Source organism: Calidris pugnax, unplaced genomic scaffold, assembly GCF_001431845.1.
Source record: "Calidris pugnax isolate Ruff unplaced genomic scaffold, ASM143184v1 scaffold133, whole genome shotgun sequence".
NCBI lineage: Eukaryota > Metazoa > Chordata > Aves > Charadriiformes > Scolopacidae > Calidris > Calidris pugnax.
The window spans coordinates 1,550,688-1,562,938 of record NW_015090977.1 but is presented as its reverse complement, the minus strand read 5'-3'; the positions used below and the strand labels follow the sequence as shown (position 1 = coordinate 1,562,938).

The 12,251-nt window shown below is 40.1% G+C and overlaps 1 protein-coding gene across 5 annotated transcripts in view; it reads left to right on the top strand.

The window, feature by feature from the left end:
• Window positions 1-12,251, top strand: part of SPECC1 (sperm antigen with calponin homology and coiled-coil domains 1) — a 96,803-nt gene that overhangs the window by 59,568 nt on the left and 24,984 nt on the right. For 4 of the 5 annotated variants that reach the window (XM_014953192.1, XM_014953191.1, XM_014953193.1 and 1 more), the window contains 3 exons: window positions 7,197-7,342; window positions 7,554-7,654; window positions 8,604-8,685. In XM_014953192.1, the coding sequence (XP_014808678.1) occupies window positions 7,197-7,342; window positions 7,554-7,654; window positions 8,604-8,685 (329 nt within the window). Of the gene's footprint in view, window positions 1-2,701; window positions 3,994-7,196; window positions 7,343-7,553; window positions 7,655-8,603; window positions 8,686-12,251 lie in introns of those variants that run through there. The other variant, XM_014953195.1, reaches the window with a different exon arrangement.

The following is a 12,251-nucleotide window of genomic DNA, read 5'->3' as shown; positions in this document are numbered from 1 at the left end:
TACATAGTTCCAGAAGGAGGTATTCAGACATGTATTTAATTAAGTCAGTTTTGGCATTGGTCTCTCCCTCTCTTTCACATACATAGAGATATATGTCTGTCTTTGCGTCATGTTGACTATCTGTATGGCTTGCTTTGAGTATTATATTGGTTGTGGAGCCAGATATACTGTCTGCAGTGGGCAATATTTATTCTCCTCCAAAGACAGGTGTTGAGACCAAATTTTGCATCTGTCAGTTTAAGTATGACTTATTTGACTCGCGGCGTCCGTGCAGAGAGTGCAAAACTTCTGTACTGGGTGGTATGGAGAAGGTAATGAAGCCTACATAAGTCATTGTCTAAACAAACCAGTGATCAACAGCTAAGCACTGAAGTTTTTAAACTGTACTGACCTATAAAACAAATTCTTGAAGTTGCCAAAGCTCCTGCTGAGAGCCAGTTCTACACTCCCAGTTCTTTGCATTCCTGAGGTCACCATCTTCCCCAGCACCTCGGCTTCTTCCACCCAGAAAGTTCTGGTTATACTCTCGTCATTCCTTTAAGCCAGTTTTCACAAATGCTACAGCTCACAATCAGCAGTACGTTCTGGTACCTGTGGTGACTTTTAATGCACGCTCAGCACTGGTGGAAACAGTTTGTAGCATGATACCTTAACACAGTCTATAAAGTATTCCTCATATTTGCTAATGCTGAGCAGCTGTGCACTCGGCTGAACATCTGACAGTCCCTAGTGAAAGTTTCCTGTCTGATTTTTAAGCTCTGATTGGAAAATGTACCTTCCAAATAGCTTGCTGCTCAAAGGTTTTTGGCAAAATCTCAGCCATCTCTTGAGGGTCATTAGACTCCACCTCATAAATTGATCTTGAAGCCAATTTATCTCCTACGACATCCTGCCATTTTAATGTTTGCCTGTGGCTGCCTGAGTTCCTGCCTCCAAGTTTCACCGTTACAGTCTTCTAATCAAACAAAAAGTCATTTTTGGTTCAGGAACAGCCAAAGAACTTGCAGAAAAAAATCCTGATGTGGTCATCAGAGTTCATCTGAATGAAGGTAAGCGCCTCCCAAAGGCATCTTTAACACAGATTAAATGTCTAATTCTATGACTAAGAGTGTTGGGGGGAGGTTGGACCAGCATCAAACAAAGGGAATAAGGAAGAGAGGAATTAACTTGTCCCAAGTCAGTACTGATTGAAACCTATGACTTGGTTGACCTGTGTTTCAGACAGTTTTCTATGATATTTTACATCCTAATTAATGTTATTTCTCGGCAGTAAAAAGCAGAAGCTTACAGTCCACTGTCCTATAACTGTCTCCTCACAGGTGGTGGAAATTGAAATTATGTAGTCTCTATCCTTGGAGGTTTTCAAGATCAGACAGGATAAGACCCTGAGTAACTTGGTTAGACCTCCTAGCGGGGCCTGCTTTGGAAGGAAGGTAGACTAGGGGAATTCCTGAGGTCCCTTCTAACACGAATTATCCTATGATCCCAGAGCAAGTTGCACGTTTTCAGAATGCTCACATTGGAAATAAATATTAGATCCTAAAACAGAACAAAAATTAAAGTGGTGGAAAAAAAATGCTTTATTTGGTTTGTAAAACAAAGGAAGAAAGTTACTGCTGAAAGTACCCAAATTATGGATGGCTCTTTTTGGCTTCATTACACACCCATTTCCAAGCCTTTCTGGCCATACGCTGTTTAGCAGCTGTGAAAGTATCAAGATCTTGCTTTGACTCTTTCCCTTCAAGTTCTTGGAATGATTTGGCACTATAACATTGTGTGCCTTCAACCAAGAACATGGAGGGAAGGCAGTTGGGCTGGGAGTAGTACTCAGAAAAGAGAGAATTTATATCTGTATTTAAATGACAACTAATTAGAATAACAAAAAAATTAACCAAATCTTCAAACGGAGGCCTAAAGTGAAGATTGTGATGTATCCCACTAATTTGCTTCTATTCTTCCTCCTAAAGTCTCAAATGCCGCAGCATGGCAGTGTTACATGCTTTTTCTCCTGGAAATAAGCTTGTACTCTCTGTGTATTAAACCCTGCTGTCAGTCTGTATGTGCTGATGTGCTGCTCATTTGTGCCTGTGTTTTGCAGCTGTTCTGTCTTGATAGAGGTTTGATAGTTCATTCTGCTCTCACCAAAAGTTAAACTGGAATGTCAGAGCAGGCTCCTCAAAGTGCTCTAGTTAGTGACTAGTTCAGTGACTCCTCAGAGCAGTGGTTTGCTTCTGTTTGGGGGTTTTGGGTTGGTTTTTGGGTTTGTTTTGTTTTTACACTGGATGGAGATTATTCCATCCCCTTAAGTGTAAGGACCCTGAAACAGAAACTCTGAAGTAGAGCAGTTCTGGTTGCCTGGATGGGTACATATACAGATTTTGAATGAATAGTCCTAAATGATTAGAGGAGAAGAAAGCCAGGAATGCCACTGTCCCTGTCCTTTGAAACTGGTTGCCTGGTTTCAAATGCTTAATTTCTGCCAGAGCAACACAGATTTTTTTTTTTCTTTTGTATTTTGTATTGTTGTTTGCCCATTATATCCCAAAGCTGAGTTAGAGTGTTAAGCCACACCATCAGCATTTTCCCCTCTCCTTTATTTAGTGATGATGGGCTGATAAACTGTAAGATAGAGGGCTGTACCTCAGTATGGGCATTGTATTGCTTCTTATAACTTCCCTGATTGTTGTCTGTATTTCCATAGGTGCCTGATCTCTACCAGCTAACACAGCCCTGAGGGGATGCACAGCCAGGCCTGTGAGACACTTCAGGACATACCTTCAACTTGCAGCTGAAAAAGGGAAGTTTCAATTCAAGAAAGCACCTCCAGTTTTTTATTGCCCTGCAAAAGTCAAATGTGTCGTAAAGTGTGAATGCTGCTCAGGTCCATCTCCTCCCCATGGGCAAGAGCCTATTTCTTTGTTTCAGAAGGCTTCTCTCTTCAGAAGACTCCATGAAGTGGAAAAAGTTCTGAATTAATCTAAAGCCAACTGGGCCACAAGAAGTAATCACAGACATTTGGGGAACTGAAGTAACTGAGGGCTCTTTTGGAGGGATGGGAGTATTTGCCCTGAAACAAATTCAAACATGCCATTTTAAGCTTAAGCAAAAAAGTAAAACTGTGAGTGTGTATGTTTAATTTCTAAACCTTAATGCACATACACTTTTGAGTTCTCTATATAGTATAGTATTCATAGCTCTATCTGTGTGTGTCTAAATACATGTATGCATACAGATCAGTATGTGTATATACACACACAAACTCCAGGATAGGCTACTGAAATCCAGCAGGAAAACTGAATAGAAATGTGAAGTTATCTATTCAGTATCAGATGGTTTCAGTCTTTTAACATTGTATTGACAGGGCACTTGCCACTGGGTGGCACATCTGACTCAGTGTGTGCTAGGAAGTGGGGTGGTGCCTGAGTCCTGCTATGACTTTCACAGACAATGTCCCCTCTGAGGTTTGTCCTGGCTGTGAGAATTGCAGATGGAGAGATCGTAAGGAAAAGAAATGAATATATCAAGCCCCTACTAAATATCCTCTCAGAAAGGAGTTTTCCTCCTACCTTTAACTCAGGTGAAGTATATGATGATCAGGGAGAACTTGCTGAAGTTCAGCTTTTGCAATCGGAGACCACCTGGAGACAGCTTTACTTGGATGCTAAGGAGAAACTCAGAAGTCACCGTCTCTACCAGGAGATCATCAGGATTCATTCCAGGACTGGAATTTCATGTTTTGGCTGTGGGATTCCCATCCTTTCCTCTTGGATGTGAAGACCTAGCAAGGGCCTGGTCTGAGAGCAGGCTGAGCTAGTAGAGAATTCTGCGGGATGTCCTGGCTTTGGCATGGCCTTCACCTTTGTGCCGTGCTACCGGAGTGTATGCATATATGCACACTCGTGTTGCCTTTCTTTCCTGTGCTGACAGTTGTTGAATGTTGGTTTTTATGTTTAAGAAATATATATTGAAGTGCCCAATAAATGTTTAAGTGTCTGGAATTGTCTGCTGCCTGCCCTTGGCCTCTCTTCTGTTCTGTGCATCAGTAGCTGTGTGTCTCTTCTTTGTGTCCCTTAGAGTTCAGGAGGATTCACAACAATGACAGGAACTGTGTCAAAGACCAGATTGTGGAGTAATTATTTCTGAAAATATGGTCCTTTGGTCCTAGGCCACCTGTGACAAAGACATCATCAGAGCAGTTTAGAAATTTCATAAACACATGAAGGCTGCTGTTGCCAAAAATCTATACATTAAGCACAGAAAGACTTATACCTTGTTGGTGGTCTGTTGTCCACATATTCCAAACCTGGAAAACAAGGAGACTAACTCTTGCCACTAGAGAAAGCTTCACTGCACCTACTTCTCTCACCAATGAATGAAACTAAGCAATCGTTTTGTGAAAAGGACTGCACATTTTAATTCCTTTGTGGTTAAAGTGCTCTGCTTCCTCCTGGAGCTGCTCCACTTCAGCCAGCTGCACTTGCAGCATTTATCTATGTAAACCATTCATTCTAGTTTCAAGGAAAGCATACAGCAGTAGATGACATTTTGTTCAAATCCATCCTTTTTGTAGCAGAGCTTGCTTAGTCTTCTTGGATGGCCTAAGCTATGCTAAGATGAATAAATTCTGTGCACAAGGAGTCATTTTTGATTTGAAGTTACGGCTTGTCGTTAATCTTTCTAAGTCATGTTCTTCTATACTGTCTGCCTGAATTAGCTTGCTACTCTGCAAGTTAAGCTCTTACTCTTCTGCTTCTCTATTAAGAAACCCATATATGTATACATACATGCATCCCCTTCTCATACAGTTTTTTTTCTCTTTAAAAATGGAAGGTACTTGTCAAGTTTTATAACTCTCCGTTGTTTGGGTGGCACATGTGGTTTCAGTTGAAGCACTGTTCTTCCTGCCTTTCATGCCAAGGTTCGCAGCATGAGAGGTCTCAGTTTTCTGATGTGATTCTGTTTAATCTAGGAGGTTGTTTCAGGGTGCATTAGAAGCCTATTAGAAATATACAGACCTAAGATTACGGGAAGCATTCTAACCAAATTGGAACCGGTAGTAGCTCCAGCACTTGTCTTCATAATTGCTCTGTACAATGACAGAATAATGGCACGTGATTTCTCAATTGACTTCTCTGTGGCACGGCACAGGGACTGGTCTAGGTACTCTAACTGCATTTTACGTGCTTGCATCCTTTTGCAATCAAAAGCTAGACTGAGGAGGATAGTTTCTGAGGTTTGAGCTGTTCTCAGGGTTAAATCCTAACCAATGGAGTGATGGCTGTCTAGACCATACCTCTGGCTTGCTTTAGCCTCAAAATTTGCCAGTTGGCCAACAGGCATTTACTGTTCCTTTCTTAGCCTGATAATAGTCTGCAGACTTTGTGCCCCATACTCTTGTTACCTGGATAACTGGACAGAACTCTTCCAAATAGGTGGCCTATTTAATTCTTGAAAGTGTAGCGGATTGCATTGGGTAGTTTGGTATCTCAAGGCAGAAATCTGTTCCTTTGTACTTTGCTAGAAGCAGGACTCCTCCTTTAGCTTTTGTGTTTTCATATAACCGGAGTGCAGATACTGTCACCTGTTGATGTGTTGTTTATGCTTTATGAAGCCCCAGAAGTAAAAGTGAAGGATAGAACTTGAAGTTAGTTGGAAAAACACTGGGTAGGATTCACTGAGCTCCGAGGGAGCCAATCTGCCTTTCTTCCTTATTGGATTAAATGGAGAATGGAACTGAAATGGCTTTTTCTCTAGCCATCTGCCTCTGCTGGCTCCCTTGGCACACAAGGAGCTTGAATGAATTAGCAAAGAAATAGCCAATGTCTACTTAAAGACAGCACCTCCTTAAGCTCTGCCAAAAATAGAAACATGAGTCACTCTTATTCTCTTATTCATTGACACCCTTTAGCCCCTTGCATTTTGTAGGCTGTGATGCCAAAAGGGAGAGAAAAAGACTCTGATTTCTATTTTTAGCTCAACAGAAGTTGTTCAGTCCCATAGGCGCTTGCTAATGGAGTTTTCCAGCCTTCCTATGAAGTAATTTCTGATTTTGTGTTCATGTAGCTCTTGGTGCCTACCATACTTCAAAGCAGGGAAAAGTGGTGGTACCTCAGAACCTGTAGATCAGCCCGCCTTTCTTAAGCAGTTGGGAGATCAGGAAAGTAATGTATAAATACTCTCTTTTTACGTGACTAGATTTTATCTAATTGCAGATTTCCTAAGATATTTCCTAAGATAAAGCTAGGTAATTACACTCAAAGTCTAACTGAGAGTTCCTGGGTAAGTACAGTGTCAGTGCTAAGTGTCAGCCAGATCTAGAAAATGCATGACTAGAAGCCATGGTTATCCTGTGTGACTTACACTTGCTGTTAAATATGGCTGTGGACCTTCTTGTACTAACTCCTTTAAGTCCAGCACCTAATCTTGACTTCAAAATTTCTTTTCAATGGAATAACTTAATGATCCTTCCTGTTAAAACATGAGCTTTTTGAGTTTGTATATTTTCATTCCAGAATTCTAATATTCTTGTGTCTGCTAGGATGAAGCACTTAAGCAGTTATATGGGGAAACAAAATTGTTGTGGATTGTGATTGAGGTTTCACTTTTTCAGCAGATGCCCTCGTTGATAAGCTGTAGAAGTTGGGTTTCCAAAGTTTTTCATTTTGAAGTATATTTTCTGGTTTATTTTTTATGCCTCTTATCTGAGCCCTGACCAATTTCTTATTTTCGATTATGGCATTTTAACTGGTAACAATTACTCCAGCAGTGGTCATGCCAATTAAATACATAGAGTGTAAAGTAACATCTTTCTCTTTGGTTAATTTCCTCATACACTGAGGACCACAGTAGCCCCTTGGCACCTGTGCTGTATTGAAAGCCCATCTTCAGGTAATTATCAATGATTAACTAACAAGCCTCATCAAACTGCTTTTTTCTATGATAATTCTCCATCCTGAATAAGGATGGGGAATGGGGAGGACACAGCTAACAATGCAGAAAAGTTTGTTAGGCTCAATGATTTCATGTTTGTGAGGCACTCCAAGAAAAGAACATGAACATTTTAGTGAGTGGTCCGTGTTCTGGGCATTACAATAAAAGATTCGTGGCATTTTATATGCCGTAAGGCAAATCCAAACCTTTAATCTCTGCTTGCACTTCCTGTTGCCCCTGACTTTGATCTGGTTTCTGTTTTGCAGGCTGACAGTTGAAGAGGTAGAACCTCTAGAGGCAGATACAGCCAACCGCTGGCAAGGAGTCTGCATTAGCAGAGCATCTCCCACACCGTCAGAATCTGCAGCCACTGTGAAGTCACTGATAAAATCATTTGACTTAGGATGCTCAGGTATTCGAACACTATTTTGTAGGAAAAAAATTTTCTAGCAGTGAGCAGGTAGTTTTTGCCATTTTGTGCTGCTGCTTGCTTCTTAATGGATATTTTCTGTCAGTGCTTGGTGCATAAATGCTATCTGTGGAATGTCACCAATAGCTCCCTATTCTGACAAGGAGATAGTTGGGTTTGAAAGGCAAATTTTTTCCATGTTTTTTCCTTGCAGGTACCACTGGACAAAATATCACGGTTCACAAGGTCCCCAGGAGCCCTCTAAGTGGAATTCCAGTGAGGACAGCCCCAGCAGCTGCTGTTTCCCCCATGCAGGTACAAGGAGCTCTTTCCATCCTGTAGTTTTAAAGTGGGTGGATGTAGTGTTTGCTACAGCATGACGTAGCTCCAGCATGACAACATGCATGTGTTGACAAGGGGAAGGGGAAACTCATCTGTTTATTTGCTGTGAAACATCAAATGCTGTAGTACTAACAAAAAGGATCAAAGGAACAAAAAGGATCTTTGGCTTCAGCTTAGAGGTCGCAGTGGACGGATGTGAACTCTTTGGAATACAATTCTGAACTTTGATCACTGTTGACCAGAAAATAGGTTTCGATTATTGGGAACCATCGAACTAAACTAGGTAGCTGGCACATGAGTTGAAAGACGTGGGACAATAAGTTTCTCTCCCAGTTATCCATTACATTCATACAGTGCTGAAGGGAGAGCTCTTATAGTTTGGGGTTTTTTCCTACTGAAGCATAAGAGCTCTGGAATATAGTACTTCGTAACAGAAAGACTACTTAACACGTGTGAGCACATTTCCTTCAAAGAGTCAGCAGAGGAAGTTTAAAGAATGGGATTAAACAGAGGTCTAGGAACCTTCTGTTAATGCCTGACTGAGGGGGTATTAACACTGAAAAGTGATGCTGGAGCTGCAGAGACAAGAATCCTTCTGGCTCATGATTCAGGGTGTTGGGGACAGAGACAGGGTTAGGAACAGGCATTCTTACTTTAGGTTTATGACACTAGATTGTTTGGCAAGAGAAAAAAATGGTGCAAATAGAAATGGAACCAATATATTGCCAGCTAAAATATTTTTTCCTTTTTTCCTTTTATTTTTCACAACCATTTATCCAGTTGATACTTAGTTGAAAAGTTTCTGTATCCCTCCACCTGCTTTGTGATCTTGAGATAGCAGAGACATGTCTTCTTCCCCCTTGCTTATTTAAGCATGATGGCTAGTATTTTTTTAATTCTCTTTTGTACGTTTGTTTCACAGAGACATTCTGTTTATAATAATGCCAAGCCAGCCAGCAAAGGTGTTGCCAGACACACAGATCTTTCAGACCTTCCTCTTGCAGGTAAGTTGCAGTAAACATACAAACGTTGCCTCTTTACTAGCAAAAGCTTGTTATTAACTGTTGGCCTGTGCCTGAGCCATTTTTCCTCTTCTCATGTGATCAAAGGAAACGTGAAAAAGTGTCTTCAGAGTCTTTGTTTCAGAGAGCTTATTAATTTTGTCTTGTTTTCATTCCCATCTTGATCGTAGCTTTAGAAAACTAAAAAATAGCTGATTTATTATGCTTTGCCAACACAAACTTGCCTTCTTTATTCCAAAGTATCTATGGCACCTCTCTAATCCATGCTGTGGAACTGGAGAGGATTGGATTTTGTTCCACATGTATGTATCTGGAACAAGTCCAAAGCACTGTCTTCTGAGGGTTTATTTGTTTTTAAATTGAGCTTCATTTGAAATACATCAAACGTTTCAGATACCGATGTGACTGTTTTAGGAGAAGTCATATTTGGGCTCGAAATAGTTTGTTTTGAAAGTTCTCAAGAGATGCGTTTGTTTTTATTTCACACTTTGCTTTTGTTCTCTTGTCATTTAATATTCTTTTCTCCCAGTGTTTGTTTCCCATTTTCTCTAGGGCCCTTTATTTTGATTATCTAGTCCTGAATGTAGTTGTTGCGTTGGAATCAAAGCTAGTAACAACAGATTATTGAATATTTAAGGACAGATGAAATCTTATATTCCTTTAGTGAAACCTCAGTGAAACTGCAGGGAGGGACAAAAAAAATCAGTCACAGCTTGTTCATTGGTAGACTGGATTTTCTGTGTTTGCTGGTACAGGAGAGAAATTAGAGTCTGTCTTCATTTTTAGACTTTTCAGATAATCTGCTAAGATTCCCCTTCTGTCATTGAAAGATGAAAAGGCAGTGGATCTGAACAGCAAAACAGGTTATAGGGCAGATGACAGCATAAACAAATAACATCTTGTCTTGTGCTACTGGCTTCTCCTGCAGGAGTAAATGTTAAGCAAGCAGAAGTTATCAGGGGAACAGAGAGAGTTTACTTATTTGTAAATAAGTCCTTAGTAATAAATATCCCACTTCAGGCCATGGATAACTGCTATTATTACCCATAGACAATTGTTCTGTGAAAATCTGTTGAAATCAACAGATATTTTATTAGCCATTGTATGGTAAAAATTTATGGTTGCTTATCTAACAAGTTCCTGTGTTTACAGCTTCTCTTTGTACCTGGGTTTAATTTAGTTCCAGTAATCCATAGCAAAGGCTTACTCACTGTAAAGTTGTAATAGCTCTGGTTCCAATCTAAATAATCCTAGAAGGCAGTTGATCCAAGCCCTATGCAAACAGCACTGAATTAAAAAATATCCCCAAGGAAATTCAGAGTGAAGTAGTCTCCATCATAATAATCTTCTGACTGATTCCATCTGACCAGTATCACAGCAGGGTTCTGTGATGTCCTTAATATGACCCAAATGTTACATGGTTGGAGAGGAGAATGGATTACTTCGCAGAGAGTGCTGATCTTTGGCTGTGATCTTTTTCATTTAGAATCAGAGGTTTACTGGTTCTGTCCTGGAGTTTCTAGCAGCCAGAAATGAGTCAAAGGAAGTATATTACTCATGCAAGTGAGACTCAAAATACAAAACTGGATACTGTTAACTTGCACCACTTCTGGCACTACTGTAAAATTCAAGCCAGTGACCACAACATTTCTTTTAAAAGTACAAATAGATAGTACTAACAGTGTAATTTTTTTTCCTTAATCATGTTGCATATTTTTCATATGTTTATTATCCTGTTTTGCTTTCCAAATGACTCTTAATATGCTCTTATCTTCTCCCTCTTTCCAGCTAGATGCTTCCAATAGCCTTTATTCCTATCTGGGATCCTTCCTTCTCCTTCCTTTTTCTGTGCTGTGCATGAACACATCCTGCATGATTGGCACAGCACTTCCTAATTGGACCGTGCCATTAGCCAGTCCAATTATGTTAATGACAATTTAATAGTGCTTTTATTTATTTTTTTTATATGCCTTTTGGGGTAGATCTGTTTTTCTAAGGAGGATATTCCTAAGTTTAAAACAGTCCCAAGAACCATTCATTGGATGTCTTTTTGATTGATGTGGCTATTTTAATGTGAGGCAGTTGCCCATAAATTCAACCTAACGAAGATCTAGGAGAATCATGCATTTGGAATATGTAGCAGAAAACCAACAAAAAGCTTTTTGAAAAGTATGCTGTGGGCTCTTTCTTGTTTGTTATGGATTCATGGTGCACACAGAGAAGGGATAAGGTAACTGCAAGGAAGGATGACCCTGACTGAGCAAGGTGTGTACAACTGAATGCAACAAAGCTCTGCCAACAGCCAAGTTGCTGGAAAGGAGACAGTCTCATGGGACTGGATTCTGTCCTTTTCCATCTGGACTTCTTAATTGAAAGGAGCATAGCAGCCCTTTGTGCTGTGGAAAGAAGGTGCAGAATTGCCTATAGCTCTCAGCAGCTACAGATGCTGTTTCAGTCTCACAAAATTCAGGAGCCAAAGCAAGGGCAGCTGCAGGCCTGTTGGAAGAATGTGTTTATCTGGTAGCTGCTGATACACACACCCAGGTTACTGCTGAAGAGAAATTTAGGACTGATTTAGTGATACTAGCCTTTGCTGAAGGTGAGATAAGAAGGAATTCACACCTCTAAACGACACGGCATTAACTGAGAATGAACACAGGGAGGTGACTGAGATAAGTTGGGTTTGGGGGATAATTTGATTTCCATGATCTTTGGCTTGTCTTCAGAAACCTATCAACATTGGATTCTATGGCTACTAATTTTGTTGATTTCATTTTATTTATATATATGTGCACATATATAAATACATAATGATATATATTATATAAAAATATGTAATAAAAATATAGATGCATCTGCTATGAATTTATTAAGGTTTCCCAAAGTCCTGTTAGATAGGATGCCAAGCATCATGTTGCAATAAGTGTCTTTTACTGCTGCCTTGAGCTGGATTGTATTCAGGAGACCAGAGGCTTTCTTGTTACAAGTCTGCTTATGGCAGAAAATAAATTATTGTACTAGGGCTGGTCAGTCATCTGGTGAAGATATCTGGTGATCAGCTTTTGAACCTTTAAGACTGTAGATTTTGGTATTTCCCCTCATTCACCTGAGGCCCCTACCCCCCAGCAGGAGTATCAATCACAGGAAACCAGGCAGTCTTTACTGTTGAAATCATCAAAGCCATTCCTTGTTATGATCACCTCTAATCTGCTCAAGGTTTCCTAGCCCCATGTGTGTTTAATGAACAAATGAGTACATTTGTTTAGAATCAAAACAACAGACTACATATTGTGTGCTGGGTGGCAGGACAGTGATTAATCAAATTCCTCTGACTGCAAACTGACAGCTTTTTTTTTTTTTTTTTTTTTATTTCCCCCACCCCTCAAAGGTAGGCCTAGCAGAATAAAATTGGAAAGATGGAATCGTGTTTCACAGCAATTGACACGGGTGATAAATCATCACAGGAGGAAAAAAAACACCTTAGAATGAGAGATAAGAGTTCTCTCTCCTGTACTCTGACACTGCTGAAATAGCTAATTACTCTAATA